The following is a 12,060-nucleotide window of genomic DNA, read 5'->3' on the forward strand; positions in this document are numbered from 1 at the left end:
TTCTTTGGAAGGCTTGAGCAGTGATACTGGGACAGATGACAACTACCTCAGGTGGAAGAAAAAGAGCCTGATGGAGAAAACCAAGAATCAAGTAAGGGGTACTGCCTAGAATAGAATGTGCGTAGCTTGGCATCTCTTTCATTGGTGTCTGTGCATTGGTGAGTTGCAGCTGTAGGCTATTCGTGGAAGCTGAGAAATTGGGACAGGGTGGAGGGGAAAAGGCACTAAAGGGAAAGAACCAGATAACAACAGCTTGGCTTTCCTGTTGCCTATAAAGAAGACAGAGGCCCAGGAAATGGAGTTTCTGGCTTCTGGTAAAGAGGGTCTTTTTAATGAATAATTGAAGGTAATGATCTTTACACACAAATTGGTAGAGATGCCCGTGAATACACTGAGAATGAACTTGAACTCTATTTGTAGTATTTAGGTCCCAGAGAATTAAGGAATTTGATAGTTTCAATAGAGCAGAGATTTCTGGGTTGGCTTTTGGGATGTGTTTCACGAGTGAGGATTTAAAGTATTGCTAATTTTCCTGAGGAATGAAAGCCTGGCTATATGAATATTGGTGAGCTCTACTAGGCTTGGTAAACGAGGCAATCTGATCTAGGAATTTTACCTGTGTGTGGGCAGGAAGGAAGATTATAAAAACTATTTGGAGCAAGGGCAGAATGAGGTTACCGATCCTGTCATTCACGGAAAGAGGGCATTTTATCTGCCTGAGTGAGCAGCCAAAGGCATGCTCAAATATGTTTTTGGTAGCTCAGCAGTAAACTATCCACCTGCAATGAAGGTGACTTGCAGGAGACATGGGTTCGATCCCCGGGTCGGGAATATGCCCTGGAGGAGGAAATGCAGCCCACTCCAGTATTTCTGCCTGGGAGATCCCATGGACAGAAGAGCCTGGTGAGTAACAGTCCATGGGGTGGCAGAGAGTCAGACATAACTAAACAACAACATGTATTGCAGTAGTGCTGTCAGTCAATGGTAGGGTAGAATGGGGGTTGAGAATGAAGAGGATTACAAGCAAATGCAATTGTCTCAATAAAGAGGAAGCAGACATAGCTGGACTGCCTTCTAGAACAGAAGGAACAAGGTGGAGGCGGTGGCAGGAGACATCTCTTACTTTATATTGATAACCTACTCTATCATCTGATTCTCCAGCACCGTGGACCAGGCACAGTGCTGGAGAATCAGATTGCTGTGATCCCTGCCTTCAGGTTACTTACAGTCCAGTAGAGGAAAAGTGCATAGTACTAGGGGAGTGCTGAGGAGGCTTCTGTATCCTTAGAAGGAGACTTTTCTTTTTTTTAAGACAACAATTGGGGACTGCAGTACCACCTGGGGCTTTAAGGGAAGGGAAAAGGTAGTGGTCGTGGTTTTTTTGCTAAGTCATGTCTGACTCTTTGCGACCCCAGGGACTGTAGCCCGCCAGGCTCCTCTGTCCATGGGATTCTCCAGGCAAGAATACTGGAGTGGGTTGCCATTTCCTTCTCCAAGGGAAAAGGTGTGGGTGGTTAAAAAGGAGACTGGGACCTGTGTGTTGAAGCGGGAGGGGAAGAGTGGCTAAAATGGCTATTAAGTAATCAAAAGAAAGCAAATATAGGAACAGCAGGTATTGCAAGAAATAAAAGTTGGCTCTTACTCTCAAGAGGTGACAGTTTGGACTGCTGAGGTGGCAGCTTTGTCTGTCATGACCTATTGCAAATAGTCAAACAAGCGGCTCCACAGCCTGGCTGCAGACAAGCCAGTGCTGAAGCTGCGGAGATGCAAGGAACCATGCAGTGGGGTGCCACACAGCAGCTAAACAGAGTAGAATAGATATGTAAGGAAGAAGCTTCAGCTCTTCAAATAAAGCCTGGGAGAACTTACTTAGTCTGGAATGGCAGGAGGCATGGATGAAGAGTTAAGCGTGAACTAGCAGAACATTTGTATCTCAGGCCTATTGGGCATATGATCTAGACATAGATGTGGTCTATAGTAGCAACTTTATATACAGTTGACCCTTAAACAATGTAATGATTGGGGGCGTCAACTTCCCTGTGCAGTTGAAAATCTGCATATAACTTTTAGTTGGCCTTCTGTATCTGTGGCTCAGCATCCAACAATGGATCATGTAGTACTGTAGAATTTATTATTTTTAAAAATATGCATATAGGTGGACCTATTCAGCTCAAACACACATTATTTAAGGTCAACTATAAATGGTTGTTGAATGAATGGTCCTCTGCACTGTTTGCCATTGCTAGTAAGAGTTTTGGTTTCTACTCTTGCCTTTCCCCTTTCTGGACAACATAGACAAGAAAGTTGCAAGAACCCAGATTGGAATTTCTAGGTCCACACAGCAGAGGATGTAATCTTAAGGCTCTGCAGAAGGCAAGATGAGGTATCTGGATTTGATTACAGCCAACTCTCAGTTCCTGAGATTCACCCTGAGCTGGCTTACCTGCCCTCTAGCTGCACCCAGATCTGACGGGAGCACCCAGAGGTAATGACCACTGGAGCAGGTGGCTGGGTAGATAGGGCATGCCATGCTGGTTGGAGGTACATCAGCTTTCCAAACTTCAAGCTTCGCCACTCAGAGCATGAGGGAGCCACACCCCATCTTTAACTGGTCCAGAGTCAACTTCTCACCACAGGAGAAGGTGAGTGGGCGAAGGGAACTTGAGGGGAAAATGGAAAGAGAGATGTGCTGAGGCAGTTCTTCCAGAGGATCAGTTATGGGAGCCTCATGTGAAGGGAGATAATCCATGTTGGAGGGTAAATAGCCCTCATGGGTAGGAAGGTAGTCCACTGGGATAACGGTCAAGGGGCTGGCTGGGTTTCCCGTCTTTGAGTCAGGGCCCTTGCTCCCTAGAACCTTGTACAGATCCACTCCTTGTCCTGTCTCTGCTGTAAGAGCTCTTGGAGGTGGTGGGCTCGAGGCACTATACCCTGTGTCTTCCTCAGAGATATAGTGACCTTGGACTCCTTGTCCCTTTTCTGACCAGCTGGGGTGATGGGGAGGTCTGAAGACTGGTGTCACTTGACAAAGGACTTCTTTGATGACCAGGGGCTCAGGTTCTTCAGGCGTGGGCCAGTCCGTCAGGAGCCTATCCAAGGCCAGCTGTGTCTTTTCCTGAGAAAGGAGAAGAAGAGGCTCATATGGCTATGTTGAGTAAGTAGCCTTGACAACCAACTTGTTCGGGGTTCCAAAAGGCCTCGCAGCCTGCACTGCCTAGTCAGCTCGAGGCGGAACACTGTGGGCCCTTAACTTTGGGAGGTAAGAGAGGCAGTTAACATTGTCGGTGAGCTGTGGACTCCTCTCAGCCCCCAGCAGTGAGTGAGTCACTATCCCACTCAACAGTCAGCTAGACTGTTTCTGGTGAGTCAAACTGAACCAGCTGCTTTTCCTCTAGCATAGAAGGCATAATGGGTGCAGAAGAAAGGCTGATCTTGCATCTGTCTGGGGAGGAGGCATGGAAGACTTTAAAAGGATGACACTAGAGCTGAATCCTGAGAGGTGTATAGTTTTTCCCAGGTAAGGAGCTGGTGGGGCAAGGAGGATTGGTCTACTCTGGAAGCTGCTAGTTCTTTCTTAGGACAGGCACACTAAGGCTTTAGAAAGAGAAGGAGGTCACATGATGAAGCGACTTTTAAGGGATACTTAAGAGTTTGGGCTTCGATACAACTGCTGAAAGGGTTTTGGCAGGGTAATATCCTTGTCAGTTCTGCTCTTAAGAAAGTTTCCTCTGGAATAACTTATTTGGAAGAAGTTCTCATCCTTTCCTCGCTATAGCTAATTTTGTCTGTTACTCTTCTTGCTCTGTCTTTCTCAACATCTAGTTGGTTACATCTTCTTTCCAAGCTTACTATTGACTTCTGAGTCCAAGTTTAAGTACTTTATTAACATTTCTTTTTATAGGCTTTATTGAGCTCTCTCCATACTTGAAACTTTCTTTTATGCTGCCTGCTTGATCTTTCTGAAGCAGAGCTCCAAAGCCCACTTTCAGGAAGCCCCTAGTGATTATTCCCCACACTGGATTCCTACAACAGCGAAGAAGCCAGCTGTTAGGTTCTTGGCACAAGATGTTTTATAGTGTTACTTAAAAAAAAAAAAAAGGCAAAAAATACCCCCCAAAACATGTCTGTCAGCTGCAAGCAGGGACCAGATCTTACAGGAGGAGAATAATAAAAATAGCCTTGGTCTAGGGCAAACCCTAAGGACTCATCCCAGCTCTGAGAATCTACAGCTTGGGAAAACTCTGTAAATACACCTCTCTGGCCTTTGAATCTCTTATCTGTAAGATGCCAAGCTGTGCAAGAACGGTATGATCTATACTGATCACTGATGTCCCTGCCCTTGCCTCGAGCATGGCAAGTGTCCCAAAAGTGAGTAATAATGCTGTCTCAGGGCAGACTTCTACAAAGGGCCCTGAGCAGTCATAGGGTAGGTGTGTACTTTTCTTTCCAGTCTGCTCTTTTCCTATCGCTAAGCAAACTGGCCCTGGCACATTGATCTGGCTTGGAACATGGCTGGCAGCTGCCAAAACACTGTAACCACTGCTATGGAAGGATCACAGACAGTGAGGATCACCTTGTTGTATATTCATAAGGCAAGGCTCTGCCTTTTGACACCTCTGGCAGTACCAACAGAGGCTGTACCTCAGAGCTTTTACAAAGCAGGCCACCTGGCTGACAAGTCCTGGGGCAAGGCCTCTTGGACCAGTAATAACTCAGGTATATCATGGGAACTATTTTAAGCTTTTACAAGCTCAAAATGGATAACATCCCAGTATTCCCTTTATGCTTGGGCCTTTTCCTCTCTAGTTTTAAGACCATGTCTTTTTGGCCACATTTTAAGAAATGGTAGGGGGCTTACCTGGTGGCTCAGACGGTAAAGAATCCACCTGCAATGCAGGAAACTGGGGTTCAATCCCTGGGTGGGGAAGATCCCCTGGAGAAGGGAATGGCAATCCATTCTAGTATTCTTGCCTGGAGATTCCCATGGACAGAGGAGCCTGGTGGGCTACAGTCCAAGGGGTTGCAAAGGGTCAGACATGACTAAGCAACTGATACTTTCACTTTCAGGGGAATGTAAAGCCTGAGAACTCAAAGCACATTTTGTTGGAGGTGAAAGACTATTGTTTCTGATGTTTGTCCCAGCCTGTCACCAGGAGAGCAGTTTGGGCCTTTAAAAATAGTCTACCCCTGCAAAGGTCAAGCGATGTGGGGTTCTGAGGCTGCCACAAGGCGATGGCATGTTTAATTTCTTTTAAAAATTTTCTAATTTATTGTTTTGTTGTGGGTTTTTTTGCAAAAGAAATATAGGGACATAGTCTTGTAAAAAAAAATTTTTTTTCTGTTCAAAGAGAATTTGTAATAAAAATTAAGTGGCCTTCATGCCTTCAACTGCCTCCCCAAAGACAACCACCATTACCAGTTTCATATTTAGGCTTCCAGAAATATCCTGTGCACATGTTGGAGAGAGAGAGAGAGAGAGAATGTGTGTGTGTGTGTGTGTATAATCACCTTCCTTTTATACAAATGAGAATCCACTTTAGAGAATTATTACAAACTGCTTTTTTTCACCTTTAAATATACTATAGATTTAGATACATATAGGTCTCATTTTTGTTTTTAGTAGTTTCATAACATCTTGCTGTATACATATGCCCAAATGTTTAACCTGGCCCCCTGGTGGCAGGCTACATTATGTAATATTTGGCTTCTATTTATAACGTTGTGATGAAAACACTCATACTGTACAACTTCGGGCATGTGTGTAGCAATTTCTGTTATTGTTTCCCTGTGTTACTTTCTCTAACCCTTTGTTTATCTCAGCACCTCTTCTAAGCTTTTTATGGGCTCTTCAGTGGCTCTGTATGCCTCTGTGTCCCCTCACACCCAGGCAGTGGCAAATAGAGACCATGACACCAAAGTCGCCAGCTTGGGAGCCAGGTGTCCGTGACTGACCCAGAGCTGCTCCCCACTGTGCTATTTCAGGCTTTCAGGACATGGGACTGTGGCATCTCAGCATTGGAAGAGAGAGACCTTAGAGCTCAGCTTATTCAACTGGTACCTGAATCCCCTATAACACTAGCAGTGGCATCCTTATTGAGTACATTCCCATAGGTCATTACAATATTGCCTCCAAGTGAGGGTCCAATGTGGGAACACCTCTTGAGTTAGTCTTTTCAGCTCAGCGGCACTGACTGCTGGAAACATCCCCCTCACCCTGTGCTGAAGATCTTTTAGAACATTTAAAAGTATAATGGCAGACAGCACATCCTACTTATTATATGTGAACCCAGGATCCACCTACTAGTTGACTAATACTGGACAAGTTACTGAGTGCTCTGTGCCTCAGCTTCCTTATTTGAGAAATGGGGACATAACATTACAACCTCATACAGCTGTTGTACAGGTTAGATGTTAATACATGAAAATTTTTTTACAGTGCCTGGCATAGAGAATGTACATTATATTTTATATATAAACATATTATTGTGTAATATTGTTATATATCATAATACCATATATAATTATATGTCATAAATACTCAAATATATATCATATATATGCATACATACATATATTGTTATTATTATACTGTTCTTGCTACTGTAACTTAACAGGGACAAAACTCCTCAATAGAGAGAGAAGACTTCAAGAATAAATCTTCCTGGGAAGAAAATGAATGATCTTTGCCTGTACCATCCATGTGCTTTTCATGGCATCTGACTTAGTCTTCACAACAATATATATGAGAGATATTGTCAACTCCTATTTTATGGAGGATGAAACTAGGGCTCATGTCATCAGACAAGCTCCTCAAGGATCACTGACATAGTAAGTGGTGGAGGTGGCCTTATTTCAAAGGCATTAAACTGTGGTGACTTAAATTCTTACTGAAGCTGACACAGCTGGGACCAGCTCTTTCCCTGAGGAGCAGCTGGTACCACTGTCTTTTGGCCTGAGGAAGGGTGTGGATGAGAGAATGCATGCATGACTGAAGAGGAAGAGTCTTGGAGGAACTGGGCTCTAAGACGTGAGAGTGTGGGGCTGCTAAGGCCCCAGGCGACGGGAAGAACATGGGCCCCCCCTGCCCCCCTTTATTCCCCTTCAGTGCATATTCTGGCTCCATTCAGATGCCTTCAACTTCAAGGTCCTTGGCCAGAGACAGACCTTCTTACCCGCTGTGAGCTGCTTTCCCCTCCTGGGACTGTGTGGCAGCAGGTCCCTGCGTGTCCTCTACTCCCAGCACTCTCCTGTGCTAGCTGAGCAACCTCTCCTGCCTTAAAACCTTTTCCTTGCACAACGGAATGACTTACTGGCTTCCTGCCAAGACCAAAATAGTCTGGGCTCTATTTATCTGTTCTGAGCTCACAAAGGACTGGTTGTGTCACAGCAAAAGCTTCAGTGCTCTTGAATTTGGATGAGCCAGTGCTCACCAAATACACTTGCTTTTTAAATCTTTTTATGAAGTAAGCTGAGGTGAGGAAAGGAACATACTGCATAGATAGGAATGGAAAGCTTTGGGTTTTTAATCTTGGTCATAAGCTTCAGGGGCTTCCCAGGTGGCTCAGTGATAAAAAGAATCCACCCCACAATGCAGGAGATGAGGTTCGATCCCTGGGTTGGAAAGATTCCCCAGAGTAGGAAATTTCCAACATTCCTGCCTAGAAAATGCCATGGACAGAGAAGCCTGGTAGGCTGCAGTCCATGGAGTTGCAGAGAGTTGGACACGACTGAATGAGCACACACACATAAACTTCAGAAAATTACTATGCATGGGGGTGATGACTCAGATGGTAACCTGGCATGATAAGCAGCTTATTCACAGTATCTAAGCACCTAGGTTTCCCTGTAACTACAATGGGAGACTTAGATGTACTGATCACCAGAACCCCATTGACTGGCCACCACGGCTTTACACCTTACCTCCACAATAGGATATTTCTTGGCCCAAGTGCTATTTGCTGGATCTGGAATTTCTTTGCTACACCACTGAGGTCTGAGGGCCAAAAGGAGAACAAATACCCTGCAGGTAAAGACAACATGACATCTGGTTAAGTGTGCACACAGTGGCATGGGAACACAGGTTCTTGGTGAAGTGATTTCAGTGCAGGATTATGCAAATGAATACAATGTAAATACTGCAGGAGAAAGATGTTGCCTCACCTAAGGTTGGACTAGTTTTCTATGAAGTCTGGACAGATGATAAAGCTCGTGCCACAACCACTTAGGGTCTGCTAAATAAACTATGGAACTTCCCCTCAGTATGATGTTTAGCTATCACTGAGCAGCCAAGTACTCATTCAACAGACATTGACTGAATCCCTAAAGTATGATCAGCACAGTGCCACATGCTGCGTGGATAAAACAGCAAATAAAAGGACATGGTCAATACCTTTGGGGAGATTACTATTTAGTAAACTAGAATGTTTATAAAGAGCTTGTAATGGCAAGTAAACTGTTTTGCTAAAAGTAGATAAAGAGTAAAACAGGATACAAGTGGCATGAACAGCTTGGACATAACCAAGCTAAAAAAAAATACCATACGGAAATAGCCAACAGTAGTTGTATTTGGTGATCAGAGGGTCTTTTATTTCTTCCCACATCTCTGGGTTTTTGAAGATACTTTAAGATGAGTTTATGATGTGGAAGAAAAAATTCCAAAAAATGTTTCTTATATGCACATGACTTAACTATTTTGACTTTTTTTTTTTAAATTCAAGAGCAATATGAAGCAGTTTTAAAGACGTGGCTTTAATAAACTGTGTTTAATAAGAAAAGTGAGCTTCTGTTATGTGTTTAGTCCTTTGAAACAAGATGAGGCCATGTGACTATTTTTTCCCCAAAGAAATGTGAGCAAATGTTCCTGTGACCTAGTATAGATCATGCAGATGAGCAAAGTACCCAAAGGATTGTGGGCCAATAAAGTGGAAGACAACTGGATCCCTAAATGGCTGTGTGGAGCAGAGCTGCTGACCAATCGGGATGACACACCTTAGAATTATTATATGGGAGAAAAATAAGCTATTTTATCAAAGCCACTATATTTGGAGATTCTTCTTTTTTTTTTTCTTTAACAGCAGATGCTTCCATCGTAACTGATACTATTTCCGTCAAGAGGATGCATGGGATTCTAGATGACTCTTTGAGTTCAACTTTTTCAAAGTCTACCTAAAAAGAGCTCTGCTTTGAAATATGTATCACATATGAGAGAGCTTTAATAAATGGAAAGCCTTTCAAACAAGTTCAATGGCCAGTAGAAACTGACTTTGAGGTAGTTTTCCTTTGACCTCTTCTACTTTACACAACATCTGAAGAAAACTATTGAATAACTAATTCATTTAAAAAATTCTCCATACCAAATGGTACATGTTTAAAGAAATTTTAGAAACTATAGTTAAACAGAACTAAGATCAACTATGATTCTATCCCCCTGTTATAACCACCATTAATATTTTAGTGTATATCCTTGGGGAGGAGTATATTAACTGCCATCCAGTACACGTTTTCCCTTCTTTCTTGGAACGGGACCTTGATTTATTGGGATAACAAGGAGCCCAGCTAAAAGGTCACAGTTTTAAGCATCTCTTGCCTCATCAAGTTCTGGCCAATGAGATGTAATGAAAAGTGTCACGTTTGACTTCTTCACATGAAGGCTCCTGAAGAGGTAGGTATGGGCACGTCGCTTCTCCCTGGAGTTGTAGAACGCAGGCACGATGGCCACAGTTCCTGCAGCCACTGGGCCACGAGGTGAACTTGAGGATAGAAGCCAATGTCGGGACAGTGCAACAGAAAAAGGGGCCTAGGTCTCTGATGACTAGGGAGCTCCTACACCAGTCGTTACCTGAGTTTACTTCCTTTACCTGAGTGAGAAGCTTAGCTCGTCTGTCATATTATTTTGGCTTTTTAAGTTATATACAACCAAATTTAATGCTCACTAATACATCTTACATGTCTTTGTGCATGTGTATATGCACTATTTTTTTAAAAAATGAAAGTGCATTTTGTTTTACAACCTGCTTTTTAAAATGCCACATAGCAAATATTCATATGATTTACTTTTCTTTTACATCTTTAATGAATGCATAATATGCTATATGGTATAAAATATATTGTGATTTATTTATCCAATTCCATGTTGTCAGGCATTTAGGTTGCTTCAAATTGTTCTCCTTTTATGAACAATACTTTAGTGAACATATTTGCCATTAAATATCTGTATATACCTAAGATATACTTGGAATAAATTTCTAGTTAGAAATTGCTAGGGGAAAGGTTTAATATTTTAAAAAGTTAAACATACACTGTCACTCCAAAAAGCTGAATATACTTAGTCTGCTACCAACAATGTATGAAAAAACCATTTTTTTTGACCCATAGCAGCAACAGCTATTATATGAAAAAAAAAAAAAAAAACAACTTTTACCAAAGTTGTCAGATGTAACAAACTTACTTTTGTCGGAAGCAACGCATTGAGAGAATGCCCACCATGATGACAGCCATGCAGATACTTGGTGCCACAAATGCGCTCCAATTGGCTTTACCTGCAGCAAAAAGTGAGCAAATCCTGTGACTGAGTTTAGAAATGTCCCCAATGAACATTTCTAAATACTGACTGTGGGATCTCCCCAGTGGTCCAGTGGCTGAGACTCCGTGCTTCCAATGTAGGGGGCCCAAGTTCGATCACTGGTCAGGGTACTAGATCCCACATGCTGCAACTGAGTTCACATGCCACAACTAAAGATCTTGCATGCTGCAATTAGGACCCAGCATAGCTAAGTAAATGAGTAAATAAATAAATACTGACAGTTGTGTGAACTCCCTGGGCTGTACAGCTCCTGTGCAGCTGGACTCAGGAACAAGGCTGACTCACTTTTGCCCATTCAGTTAGAGAGAAAGGGCACAAAGGGGAAAATTCTATGGTTCTAACAGAGGAGTTCCAATCCTACAAGGGCTCCTTCCTCTACTAGGGGCAGAAGGAAAGGGAGTGTGGTATACAAAGCACTGGCTGTGACCTGGGAGCCCTGGAGTCTAGTCCTGGCTCTGCCACTGGCTGATGTGTGGACCTCAGATAATTGATCTATAAACAGTGAATGATAACATCTACCTTGCAGGTTGTTGTGAACATTAGAGATGATGTATTTAAAGCACATAGCCATGTATCTGAACATAGAAGCCCTCAAGAAATGGTAGCTATTAATTTTACTAAGCCATTGAATAAGCCCTCTAACTTGGGTCTTGGAAATTGTTATGATTCCTCCTATGAACAATATTTCACTGTGTATTGGAATTTTTCATTAATTCATCCAACATTTATTGAGTGTAAACCAAGTAACAGGACAGGTTAAATGCTGGAATACACAGGTGAATAGGACATGGGCTTTGCTGTCTTAAGAAGTCATGAAGATAGTCCAGATAACAGATGTATAAACATGTGAACAGTAAACCATGATGCCATGGGATACATATAAAAACAGCATGTATGAGGCACTGTTGCAGAAAACAACATGGGAAACGGTTTCATGAGCAGCTCAGGAAGGTTTCCCCAAAGGCAGGATGTCAAAAGTTTAGAGCTGGATGGCTAGAAGTCAGCTATGTGGACAAGCTAGGGAAGTGCAAACAGACTAGCAGACTAGGCATGGAAGGAGGAAGCAGAGAGTGCTTCAGCAACCACAGATAGTCTGGTCTTGCTTTCTAGTATGAATGATGAGTGCATGGCAGAGGATGGAGCTCGACAGGTGAACGGGACCAGGTCATGCAGGGCTTTATAACAAAGCAGTTTGAATTCTAGCTTGAAAGCCTTTGGGAACGATGGATGGGTTGCAACAGGAGGTAGAATGTCAGCAACAGGGATCCTGTAGAAAGATTCTTTTTTTGAGAGAGTGAAGAACAGGTTGGGGGTAGGGAGGGTGTGCAGGGGGCACTAACGGCCAGAGACCTGCTACTCCCATGAGAAGGGTTGTTCCTAGGGCTAAATAGGGGAATTAATGCTGGCAGCCTTGTTACCACCCCACACAACTGGCACAATCTGACATTTCTTTAGCATCTGCTTTGCTTTCTGGGCAG

At 43.1% G+C, this 12,060-nt stretch overlaps 1 protein-coding gene across 2 annotated transcripts in view; it reads right to left on the minus strand.

Moving 5' to 3' along the window:
* Window positions 1–312: 312 nt before the first annotated feature.
* The window catches only part of IL12RB2 (interleukin 12 receptor subunit beta 2), an 83,375-nt gene continuing 71,627 nt past the window's right edge, over window positions 313–12,060 (minus strand). For both annotated transcript variants that reach the window (XM_081490714.1, XM_081490715.1), the window contains exons 14-16: window positions 10,448–10,538; window positions 7,921–8,020; window positions 313–3,115 (exon numbers count right to left, since the gene is read on the minus strand). In XM_081490714.1, the coding sequence (XP_081346840.1) occupies window positions 2,576–3,115; window positions 7,921–8,020; window positions 10,448–10,538 (731 nt within the window). In that variant the 3' untranslated portion in view covers window positions 313–2,575. The remainder of the gene's footprint in view (window positions 3,116–7,920; window positions 8,021–10,447; window positions 10,539–12,060) is intronic.

Source organism: Giraffa tippelskirchi, chromosome 5 (genome assembly GCF_054371585.1).
Source record: "Giraffa tippelskirchi isolate mGirTip1 chromosome 5, T2T-mGirTip1v1.2.pri, whole genome shotgun sequence".
NCBI classification, from domain to species: Eukaryota; Metazoa; Chordata; class Mammalia; order Artiodactyla; family Giraffidae; genus Giraffa; species Giraffa tippelskirchi.